General features: G+C 35.2%; 1 protein-coding gene across 1 annotated transcript in view; it reads left to right on the top strand.

The window, feature by feature from the left end:
• Positions 1 to 598: 598 nt before the first annotated feature.
• The window catches only part of LOC137658957 (neurofilament heavy polypeptide-like), a 59,722-nt gene continuing 47,711 nt past the window's right edge, over positions 599 to 12,609 (top strand). Inside the window, exon 1 of the mRNA XM_068394067.1 lies at positions 599 to 789. Coding sequence (XP_068250168.1) covers positions 599 to 789 — 191 coding nt within the window. The remainder of the gene's footprint in view (positions 790 to 12,609) is intronic.

Raw genomic sequence — 12,609 nt, 5'->3', positions numbered from 1 at the left:
AAATAGATGTATGAATGTGATTTGTTGAAGCAAACTATTGCATATTTGTTAAATACGAACCATGTTGGCACCGATAATTATTACTTAAAGTTTGTGATGGAAAATTGAATTGAAACACTTGACACACACACACACACACACATATATATATATATATATATATATATATATATATATATATATATATATATATATATATATATATATAGTTTGTGTACACTTGTATAAATCCCGACTACTGACATTAATATTGTATTATAGCCAAAAGTGGAAAAATGAAGTCTTCATAGGAGTTAGTACATTTTTCTTTTAATTGACATCATCTGACAATGGTGATGTCAATTACAAGATGAAACTACTAACTCCAATCAAGTCTTTTTACTATTGATACATGCACATACATACATACATACATATATATATATATATATATATATATATATATATATATATATATATATATATATATATATATACATATATATACAGTATACATATATATATATATATATATATATATATATATATATATATATATATAAATTATATATGAATGTTAATGAAAGAAATAAGCACTCCTGTAATAAGAGAAAATCAGATGAGTTTAGCCATACAAAATAGGTACTCCCAGCTACACGATGAAATTGAAGCAAGTAAGGAAGAATTTGTAATAGAATCAGCACAAGAGATAGGCGGAAAAGTTCCCAAACAAGATCAAGGAAAACTCTCAGAAAAGACCAAAAACCTAATCAAAGAAAAGATTGTAAATGAGAGTAAATTACAAGAGAGGTGAAATTGAATGATCAGAGCTATCTAAAACAATAAACAAACTAAAAACTCAAGAAATTTGTAAACATAATCTGACCAATATTGAGGAAACAATAAAGAAAGGAAGGAGCATCAAACTGATGAAAAGAAGACTTGGAACAGGACGCCAACATATGTTTGCTTTAAAGGATGAAAGTAGAAATATTACAGCAATAGAGATGGTGATAGAAATTACAGAGGATTTCTATACAATTCTATACAATAGTGATATAAGAAAAAAACTTTGCTATTAGAAATAATGAAACACCTGAGCAGGTACCAAACGCAACAGTAAGAGAAGTAGAGAAAGCATTGAAAGGTGACAAAGTAGCAGGAGAAGATGGCCTAACAATCGATTTAATAATAGATGGAGAAGATTTCATAGTAGTAAAATGGCTGAACTTTACACGAAATGCCTGCAAGAATGTTCTATACCTACATCTTGGAAAAACTTTATCATACTAATTCACAAGAAAGGGAGACACGAAAGACCTGAAAAAAGATATCGCATAAGTTTACTCTCCGTAATATATAAAATATTTACGAAGATCATATTAGGCCGAATAAAAAGACAACTAGACTTTAATCAACCAAGAGAGCATATAGGCTTTAGAAGTGGGTATTCAACAACTGATCATATCCATGTAATTAACCAACTGATGGAAAAATCAACTGAGTATGACAAATCACTCTATATGGCATTTATAGACTATGAGAAAGGTTTTCATTCTGTCAAAACTTCAGCAGTAATGAAAGCCCTTCAAAGACAAGTAATAGAGGAATCATATGTTAGAACCCATGAAGATATCTTTACAGGATGTACAGCAATCCTAAAACTACCTAAAGATGGCGAGAAAATTCTGATTGAGAAACGATTTAAGAGGGAGACTCTTCTCTCCAAATTTATTCACAACAGGCCTAGAAGTTCTCAAGAATTTAGATTGGGAAAATGTAGGAATTCATAATATGGGTGAATACCTCAACAACTTGAGATTTGTACATTACATAGTTGAGTTTAGTAATCATGGGAGGAATTACAGACGATGGTAGAAGATTTTAATAGAGAAAGCAGAAATGTAGGACAGAAAATGAATATGGATAGAACTAAGAGAATGTTCCATGAAAATGCTGAGACACAACAAATAAGAGTTGTGTACGAACCTCTAGAGATTGTTAATGAATATAAGCAACGTACTTAGGACATACAGTAAGTGTTTGACCAAGACACGAGACCGAAATTAAAAAAGAAGGATAAGCATGGGATGCAAAGCTTTTCGTAAACAAAATGAGATTAGGAAAATTAAAGTGACACTTTCTCTATAATGAAAAGTATTTAATCAGGTGGTCCTACCAGTATTAGATTATGCATCAGAAACTTGGAGCTTTACGAAAGCCTTAGAACATAAACTAGTTAAAAAACAAGAGCTATTGAAAGAATAATTATGGGAATAACACTAAGAGACAGAAAAAAAGCAACGTGGATACGAGAGTAAACAAAAGTATATTCTAACAACATATAAGAAAAAGAAATGGACATGGGCTGGACATATAATGAGAATGACGGACTATAATTGAACACTAAGAACAACGGAATGTGTCCCTAAAGATAGCCAGTCCTTTTTACGGCTTAATCCATAACACATTACACCAAAACTACTGTTGCATTTAGCGGGAAGTTTAAACTATTAAATTCCTTTGTTTACAGTGAAAGCTCTTTAGCATGGTGGCTCTTATAACAGAATTATTTGCAACGTCAATTTATATACATAAACTTGTGAACATCTTAATATGATTTGTTGACCTACATGATGTAACTCTAAAGAATGAATGTATTAGTATATTCTAGATCGAGAAAAGCTTTAGGACACTTTGCGCTATCCACCATCATAGAAAAATAAGATTTGCAATTGCATTTCCACTGTCATGTGAGCGTTTTCCATGGAGTTTTCTTGTTTGAGTAGGAATGCATATTATCAAGACAATTTCCGACGAAGTTGTTTGTTTTTTCTTCAAAGCATGGCTGCTTTATTCTCTTTCTTGAATTTGTAATGAGTGTTTCTGTTCTTTTCCTTTGTGAAGCTTCAGTCTGATCTTGTAAACGAATGATCTTCGGACTTAGTATCAAATAGGCTACAGAAAAGTTAGATATTCGTTGTTTCTTCAAATCAATCCTTAATCCTTTATTATATCTTTATTGTCTTGATTATTATTATTATTATTATTATTATTATTATTATTATTATTATTATTATTATTATTATTATTATTATAAGATATCAAGAAAGCCGTAAAATCATGTTATTAATATACTTTTATTATATCCGTTATGTAAACTAGAAATAAGAAATTACTTGCCTTTACAATGGACTGAAATTATCCACATCAATTGGATTTGCTCATCTTATAAGCCAAGAGAGAGATAAAATTGAATTAGCAGAACCACAATCATAATATAAACTAGAGGGGCACTAGGTAGAGCGCAGACCTCCGCCGCGGCAGCTTATTTCTTGACCTTTGGCTCGACCTTGATCTTGACGTTTGACCTTAGCATATGTTAATTACTGTATATTTTCATACACTCAAATATGAACCAAGTTTTAAGTCTCTGTGTCTTAATATCTAGTATTGTTCTCCTGTCTGGTGTTCAGCTGCTGATTCTCATCTTAATTTGTTGGACAGAAACTCACGGTCTATTAAATTTCTTATTCCTGATCTAGATATTAATCTTTGGCACCGTCGTTCAATTAGTTCATTATGCATGTTGCATAAGATTTTTCATAACTCTAACCATCCTTTACATTCAGATGTCCCTGGACAATTCTATCCTGTTCGTAATACTAGGCAGGCAGCTAATTCTAATAGCCAGGCCTTCTCCATCATAAGGCTCAATACTACACAGTATTCTAGAAGTTTTATTCCAGCTGTTACCAAATTGTGGAATGATCTTCCTAATCGGGTAGTTGAATCATTAGAACTTCAAAAGTTCAAAGTTGGAGCAAATGTTTTCATGTTGACCAGGCTGACATGAGTCTTTTTATAGTTTATATAGGACATATCTGTTTTGACGTGTTTACTGTTTTTAGAATGATTTATTGTTAATTTATTCTCATCAATTATTTATTTCCTTATTTCCTTTCCTCCCTGGGCTATTTTTCCCTATTGGAGCCCATGGGCATAATTATAGCATCTTGCTTTTCGAACTAGGGCTGTAGCTTGGCTAGTAATAATAATACTAATAATAATAATACTCCAATGCCATCATAACATTAAGATATCGGACTCTAGTCTTAGGCTTTGTCTTGATATATACAAATCAGATATCAGTCGGTGACAAAGATTCCTTGCAAGTAGAATTGTAAAAGTAGATATGAATTAACAATGCAGGAAGTCAATCACATAACGTGCACCTCATTATCAAATTGAGAATGATGATGGGGCAAGAGAAATTTTGTATCCTCAAAGTAACAAACAGACGGTCTCAAGTATTATTCTCATGAAATTCTCTTAAACAAATTTAGAATGAAATTATTACCTCCGCCAACGAAGTTGGAATGAGGTTATGTTTTCATCCCTGTTTGTGTGTTTGTAATTTGTGTGTGTGTGTGTGTGTTTGTTGGTGAACAGCTTTCTGATCACAATTTTAATCGTAGAGTAATGAAACTTGCAGGAATTAACTGTTATGTAAAAAGCTGAAAATGGTTAAATTTTATAAGGTTAAGGTCAAAGGTCAAGCAAAATGACCAATTCACGCAATCAGCCATAAGTTTGGACATCGTTATAACAGAGACTTCAAACTTGGTTCATATTTGAATGTATGAAAATCTACAGCAATTAATATATGTTAAGGTCAAAGGTCAAGATCAAGGTCGAGAAATAAGCTACCACAGCGGAGGTCTGCGCTCTACCGAGTGCCCCTTTAGTTTATATTATGATTGTTTTTGCCTGAGACCTTTTAGAATGAACCCTTCAGTCTCTACACTCATTCTTGCTGTGTCTTCTTGTCCAGACATTATAAAAATATTCAGAGCATGATAGAGTGAAAGAATGAAAAAAAAAAAAAACCTCAGAATAGGGTGATCACTAAAAATTTTAAATGGCTTTCTCAATAGTCTTATTTTCTCGTGTAATTGAAGAAGAAACAGACCGTATGTGTTTTTAAAGTAGATTTTCAATAAAAAGTTACATAAAGAATCTTAAATGGGTTGTATATAGTTAACAGTATCAATGAAAAGATCTGGATGTTGAGGAACTGCTGTTCTTGACCCACGTACGATCATATTTTGAGTTTTATTAGGTTTTAATTTCATGCCCCGTAATTTGCACCAAGCACGAATTTTAGCTAGATCTCTATTGAGGGATTCATTGACATGGATCTACATTAAAGGGATGTAATTGGTCCAAAGAGAATAGCATCATCTGCATAGGCAATGAGCTTGTTTCCCAGGCCAAGCCGCATACCATGCATATGCTATATGAAAAGTAATGGGTCGAAAACACTACCTTGAGGAACACCAGATAGCCACTACAGTGCCCATCAACCACTACTCTATGCAATCTGTTACTGAATGATTTAATAATGAGGTTAAGCAAAGACCCATTCGTTCCCATCTGTTTAAGTTTGAAAACAATGTTCTCATGATTAACATGGTCAAAGGCAACACTAAAATCAAGGCCAATCAAACGAACTTCCTGACCCTAATCAACGATTTCATAATACCCTATTGAACTCAGTCTCTCATTTTATTATTCTTATCAATACCGGTAACGAATTCTCACTAAGGTCGTGACGATTATAATCTATTAACTCATGTGCCTCTTTGGATTTTACATTCAAGTAGTTATTACTGTACTATAAAGGAAAAATTGTGCTCTTAATTGTCAATATCACTGATAAGGATTTTTAGAATTCAATATGAAGTTATTCACGGGAAGAAAAGAACAATATCTTGCTGGAGGGTACACATGGCCACACTATTCTATCTTATTCCTCTTCCTCTTGTTTTGTTGAAGTTTTTATAGTTTATTTAGGAAATATTTATTTTAATGTTACTGTTCTTGAAATACTTTATTTTTTTCATTTTTTCAGTTCCTTACTGGGCTATTTTTCCTGTTAAAGCCCCTGGGCATAGCATCCTGCTTTTCCAACTAGGGTTGTAGCTTAGCAAATAATAATAATAATAATAATAATTGCCTGCGTGTAAATTATGGCGTAATTATCATAATAATAGTTCATAATCCGATACAACTTATCAAAAATGGCAAGAATCCTTGATGAAAATGAACAAATCTCTTCCACCATCCAATATTGATTACCATTAATCCATGAAAGTTGGAGGACACTAAAAATTTAGAATAAAAAAAAAGATAGCTGCGCTCTCGAAATATCTGCGCTCCCACTCGAGCGCTCTTCTGCGTTTCAGTCTGAAAAGAGAGAATAATTGAAAGAAGAGATAAGCTTGATAAGCGAAACCCAAAATAGTGGGTCCTCACGATCACTCCACATTTAAAAGATGTTATCCCGTTGCTGACCATTCACCGAGGTGATGGAAAGGACTACAGAGGCCGACAGAGGGATCTTATCGAACACGTTTGCCTTTCCTCTATCTATCCATCACTCCAAGTCTCTCTCTCTCTCTCTCTCTCTCTCTCTCTCTCTCTCTCTCTCTCTCTCTCTCTCTCTCTCTCTCTAATTTAATGTGGTTACTGTTCTTATAATATTTCATTTTGATTGTTGATGACTTCTCTTGTAGTTTGCTTTATTTCTTTTCGTTTTCTTACTGTGCTAGTTTTCCTTGTTGGAGCCCTTGGGCTTATAACATCTTGATTTTCACGTAGGGTTATATCTTAGCATGTAATATATATATATACATATATATATATATATATATATATATATATATATATATATATATATATATATATGTGTGTGTGTGTGTGTGTGTGTGTGTGTATAATATATATATATATATATATATATATATATATATATATATATATATATATATATATATATATATATATATATATACAGAGAGAGAGAGAGAGAGAGAGAGAGAGAGAGAGAGAGAGAGAGAGAGAGAGAGAGAGAGAGAGAGAGAGAGTGTGTGTGTGTGTGTGTGTGTGTGTGTGCGTACACAACTGATCCTATCTTAGCAAGTAACACCCCTTATCAAACTTGCACCTTTGTTTATCATATTGTGCAAATCCCCATTTTGTACTTTTGGTAAATTATAATAAGTAAAGTTGCAATATTTAGTTTTAGTAATAGCCTACCGCAGTCAATCACAAATTTCCAATCGGAATGTTCATTCAGATATTTCTTTAGAAAAGCAATGTTTCTAAGATGATATCCGGTGAATAGTGACTCTTAATATAGTTTTATTTAAGCATTTGACAAACCAATTACAATTTGATAACGTCAGGACCAAGTCATCATTAATATTCATTTGAATGTCAGCAAGGTAACTTAACTTGTTTCTCTTTCCTAACACCGTACAGTACATTCAGTTTTATTTCCATTTTGGGTTTGTTGTTTTAATTTAATTCATTCGTTAACGATAGTTAAAACGAGAAGTTTTAATCACTCATCGTAGATGCAGTTTTTATTGGATACTGTTGTGTTAATGGAATGTTTTATGCTCACATCTATAGATATCAAAAGTTCAAAGTTGCAGCAAATGTTTTTATGTTGAATAGGCTGACATAAGTCTTTTTATAGTTTATATGACATAATATGTCATCTGTTTTGACGTTTTTGCTGTTTTTAGAATGATTTATTGTTAATTTGTTCTCATCATTTATTTATTTCCTTATTCCTTTCCTCACTGGGCTATTTTTACCTATTGGAGCCCTTGGGCTTATAGCATCTTGCTTTTCCAATTAGGGTTGTAGCTTGGATAGTAATGATAATAATAATAATGGCTCACACCTCTTTCCACAGTTTGCTGTTTTAAAGAAATACTTTAGGCTTGCATCTCAGTCGCCATTATCCATTGTTTTGCTGCTGAACGACAAAGCGTTTAAGGCTTGTATCTCATTTTCCACGATCCATGTTTACTTGGTCACGGACTCACGGTGTTCTTCAGCTTCTGGTTTTCTGAAGGTGTTTGTGATTGCTAGTGCATTCTGAACAGAAATTAGTGGAAATCATTATATCATGTGTCCAAAAATTGATTCATTGTAGTGGTCTTTTAATAGTTTAGCGAGATCTGTGTTACTATATGGACATGAGTCATGGTATGACAATGAAACAATCTCCAACAGATTTTGTAGATTTGAGAACAAAACCCTCAGGAGGATATTGGGAGTTAAATGGCAGCACGGGTTTAGAAATGAAACTATAAGAGAGATTGCTCGATTGCCATATGTGGATGAGATCATTATGAGCAGTAGATGGATATGGTTTGGGTATGCTCTTCGCATTCCCCAAGAGAGATTAGTTCACCAAACGTTCAGCTGGGCTTCACAAGGTACTAGAATAGTTGGAAGACCCAGGCCTACGTGGCTGAGACCATGAAACACTAACTAGAGGATGATGAATGGAGAAGTATTGAAATAAAAGGTCAAGATAGAGACAACTGGCAAAATCTAACCGAGGCCCTTTGCCTCAGTAAGCGTAGGAAGAGATGATGATGCTTAGTAGCTAGCGATAAGATAATCGACTGCTCCCTATTCGTGAAAGAACGCTGTCGACTTCAAATAAGCTGGTGAGTTTCAATACTATTTTAATTTAGTTAATTGGTGTTGATGCTGGTGCTAATTTGTTTAGTCATATTACCTATGTAGTCATAATCAAATTAATGTAGAAAAATAGAAATAGTTTTATTTAATTTTAGCTTATATATCAAGAGCAAAAGGTGGTATTAAAGAACAACACAGAAAAATTTTACTAATTAAAAAGTGTTAAATTTTGAAAAACTCCTGTTTTCTTCGAAAAGGACCTTTTTTTTTATGCAAATAAATAGTTAATAAGATATACCCCAATATATCCTACAGTAATGGGGCCATCCAGTAGGAACCCAGGTCTTTGGGTGGGGTAAATTTACTGGCAAATAATAAATAATGGTAAAACTAACCTTTTCTTGGCTATACATTATTTTCTAGGACGCATAATAAATCCACAAAAAAATTGCACAAGATATGGGAATCCTCTTCCCTTGAAATATTTATTTCCCGTTTGGGTTAATATATGATAGTTTAATTGCTAGCAAAAATGAAATTCGCTATAAGAAATTGGCGAGTGCTGGCTAGTTAGTTGTTTTTCTCAATATGTTTAATGAGGGCTGGGGGATAATAACTTACGTATCGGTCATTTTAAATGGGAAGTATGTTTCTCACTCTGTCCATTGTTTACATCTGAGAGAATGAAGTGGACTTATTGCGCATGCGTTGTTTCCAATCGCTTTGGGTAGCTTTCTCTTCATTTACAATGACGTATATGTCAGGTGGTTTTTTTTAACCCTATTAACAACTTACAAGTACTAATTCATAAGTTCTCGGATGTACTTCTACAACACCTATCCCCACCCCCTTTTCTCTTCAGTTTCATCATGGCATTGATAGGTAAAGGTTGTTCTCTGAGGGAGTGGGAGATACATTCCCTCTTTTTCAGAGAAAATAAACAAGCATATGAGTTCCTACAGAAACATGGAGTCATACCTTCTGACGTACAATGCCCTTCCTGCCAACAGCCATGTGTCTTTAGATCTCAAGTTAATCAGTGGGCTTGTAATCGATCAGTCAAGTTTGCTAAGAAGGGAAAGCGTCGTCCATGCGGTTTTTCCGTTACCGCATTTAAGGGCACTTTCTTGGAAAAGGCTCACGTTCAAGCATGGGAAATACTGCTGTTTGTGAATCATTCCCTTGAAAGGTCCTTTTTGTACGGCAATGTCACCTATAACCTTGGCTGGACATTACAAACTTTGATTAACTGTAGGTCTTAGTGTTCGGAAGTCCCGGAAAATTACTGCCTGAACTTGCCGGCTATTGGTGGGCCTGGCATTGTCGTCGAAGTGGATGAATCCAAGTTTGGGAGGTCGAAATATAACAGGTAGGCCTTTGTCTGGTGTGTGTGTGTGTGTTCGATGGCATGAAGCAGGAGAGCAAAAAAATGTTTGTGGTCCCTTTGGAGGACCAACCAAGAAATGCCAAGACCCTTGTGCCCTTGATGCAACGTTATATCAAGGCAGGGAGTGTAATCCACAGTGATTCATGGAAAGGATACAAAGATCTCGCCAGTGCGGGGTATGTGCACCTCACTGTAAATCATTCAGAAAATATTGTGTATCCCAAGACAGGTGCATATACTCAAAACATCGAAAGGCTGTGACGGGATATTAAAAGAGTTATGTTCTCCATGGTGGAATGCAAAAAGAATATTTATTTCAATATTTATCTCTTTGTCTTTATCTGCCAGGTAAACATTATTATAATACATATTTTAATGTTCAATTTCATTTTTCAATAATTAGCAAACTAAAGTGTGCTTATTTTTCCAGCACAAGATGTCTGAGCGCCTACAATATTTCCTGCTTCAAGCCGCCAAACTGTACCTACACCCATCTACGTCTACGACAGGGTCAATGACAGTTCTTCCTTTGTCAACGGGAGACCCTCAGCCTTCGACCTCCCAAACTGAAGGTAACTATTTATTTGTGAATTGTGATTTCATTTTAGTTTGTGAACTGGGAAGGGGGTCTGGGGGCTTGCCTCCGGCTAGGGTTTGTGACCTGGGAAGGGGATCCGGGGTCTTGCCCCCCGGCTAAGGGTTGTGACCTGGGAACTACTTGGTTAGGTTAGGGAATAATTTTTTAAAAGCTCATTATGTTATCTTTCAAAAGTTAGTGTCCCCAAGGGTGATTCTGGTAAGGATTTATTTATGATTTACTTCATCTTAATGTAAGGAGTTACTTGTGGTTTACTTTTAGCTTGTGACCTGTGAAGGGGGTACTTGGTGGGGCAGCAAACCCCAGCTATGTCTGTGACATTGGAGGGGGAGTCTGGGGGCTTGCCCCGGCTAGGTCTGTGACCTTGGAAGGTGCTCCAGGGGCTTTCCCCCGCCTAGGTCTGTCACCCAGGAAGGGGGGTGTGAGGCCTAAGCCCCCAGCTAGGTCTGTGACTTGGGAGTTACAGGTACTAAGTTAAGTTAGGTTAGGTTGGTTTGTTAGGTTCTGTGGCCTTTCACAAATCTTTCAAGTGTTAAATAATCACGTTTTGTCCTGTTTTCGCACACCCTAAGTCCAAGGTTCCCACCTGCGTCCATTGGGAAGGGAGTCCTCCATAACGTTAGAATAGTTTATTTGTAATGGAAATAAAGGTCAAATTCATTGAAAGCTCACTATTTACTGTAGAAAAAGCTGTTTTCCATATTAAAAAGTTTGTCACGTGTTGTTCTACAATTTTACCGAACAACACTGGCAGGTTACAGCCCAAACCATTTAAAGCCTACGGACTTAGGTTTCGCACACCCAAAGTCCCAGGTTCCCATCTGTGTCCGTCAAGATGGGGTTCCTCCATAAAGGTAGAATGGTTTTTTTGTAGTGGAAATGAAGGTCAAATTTGTTGAAAGCTCACTATTTGCTGTAGGAAAAGCTGTTTTCCCTATTAAAAATGTTGTCCCGTCTTCTATAATTTTACCGAACAACACTGGCTAGGTACAACCCAAACCATTTAAAGCCTGTGGACTAGGTTGCGGTAGGGTCCTGTAAATGATTACATAAGAAATGTTTCTTTTATTCTTATTTACAGCATCTCCAGCATTGTGCATATCGATTTAGGATTGACATGCAGGTTGACAGGAAAGGCAAGTGAAATCATTGTTTGTTTGAAATGTTTATCTTTGGATTCGTTTTGCGTAATCATTAGTACTCGCTGTATAGCGATGAGAAAAGATGAAGTAATTTTGCCAACCTCTCCTAAATGGTATTACTATAGTAAAACACAGAAAAAGCTTTACTATTAAAGGAGTATGGTTTTATATAGAAAAACTCCTGTTTTCTACAAAAATTACCTTATTTCCATCACAAATAGATAGTTAGTAACATATACCCTATAGTAATGGGGCCACCGAGTGGGAACTGGGGGTTTTGGATGGGGAAAATTTACTGACAAATTGATGAATAATGGTAAACGTAACCGTTTCTTCTCTATATTTGTTATTCTTTGTGATGCATAATAAATCCATGAAAAATTACCCAAAATATTGTCATCCTATTACTATGAAATATTTATTTCACTCTTTTGTTCACAATTTTACAAACCACACGTATCGTCTCCTGTTCGTAAAGTACTGTATCCCAAGTGCGATTTTGAGTTATCTTTTAGGGAAGACTAATACATTTATTATCGGCAAGACATAAACAAAATTGACGTAGGTGTCAATAATAAGGTAAGGAATTATTTGTAATTTACTTTTTGATTTTAAATATTAAACTTAGCCGGTGAATATATAAATAGCTGACGTCTCCGACGGCCCGACAGATTCCAAAAAACTCGCGAGCGATCGCCATGAAGGTTGCGGGTGTGCCCACCAGCGCCGACTATCGGCCAGATACCGCATATACCTCTCAACCACTCCAGTTCTTCTCTGTCGGTGTCACCGACAACATTGGTTCCGCTCGCTCTAGACCTCGAGTTTTCTACCGAATTGGTGAAGTACTTTGTTTTGGGTTTTATTGGCTTTCGCTGTGTTGGTGTGTTCCTTCAATAAAACTCTTGAAACCTTTTTTGTTTTTTGTTGATGAACTTGGCTTTCCTCTGGATTTTCTCTGGTTTTTCATAATGGCTGACCCTTCTCCTGTATAT

The sequence above is a fragment of the Palaemon carinicauda genome, chromosome 19 (genome assembly GCF_036898095.1).
Source record: "Palaemon carinicauda isolate YSFRI2023 chromosome 19, ASM3689809v2, whole genome shotgun sequence".
Taxonomy (NCBI): Eukaryota; Metazoa; Arthropoda; class Malacostraca; order Decapoda; family Palaemonidae; genus Palaemon; species Palaemon carinicauda.
Note: the sequence above shows the minus strand (reverse complement) of the source record. Positions and strands in the feature narration are given on the sequence as shown.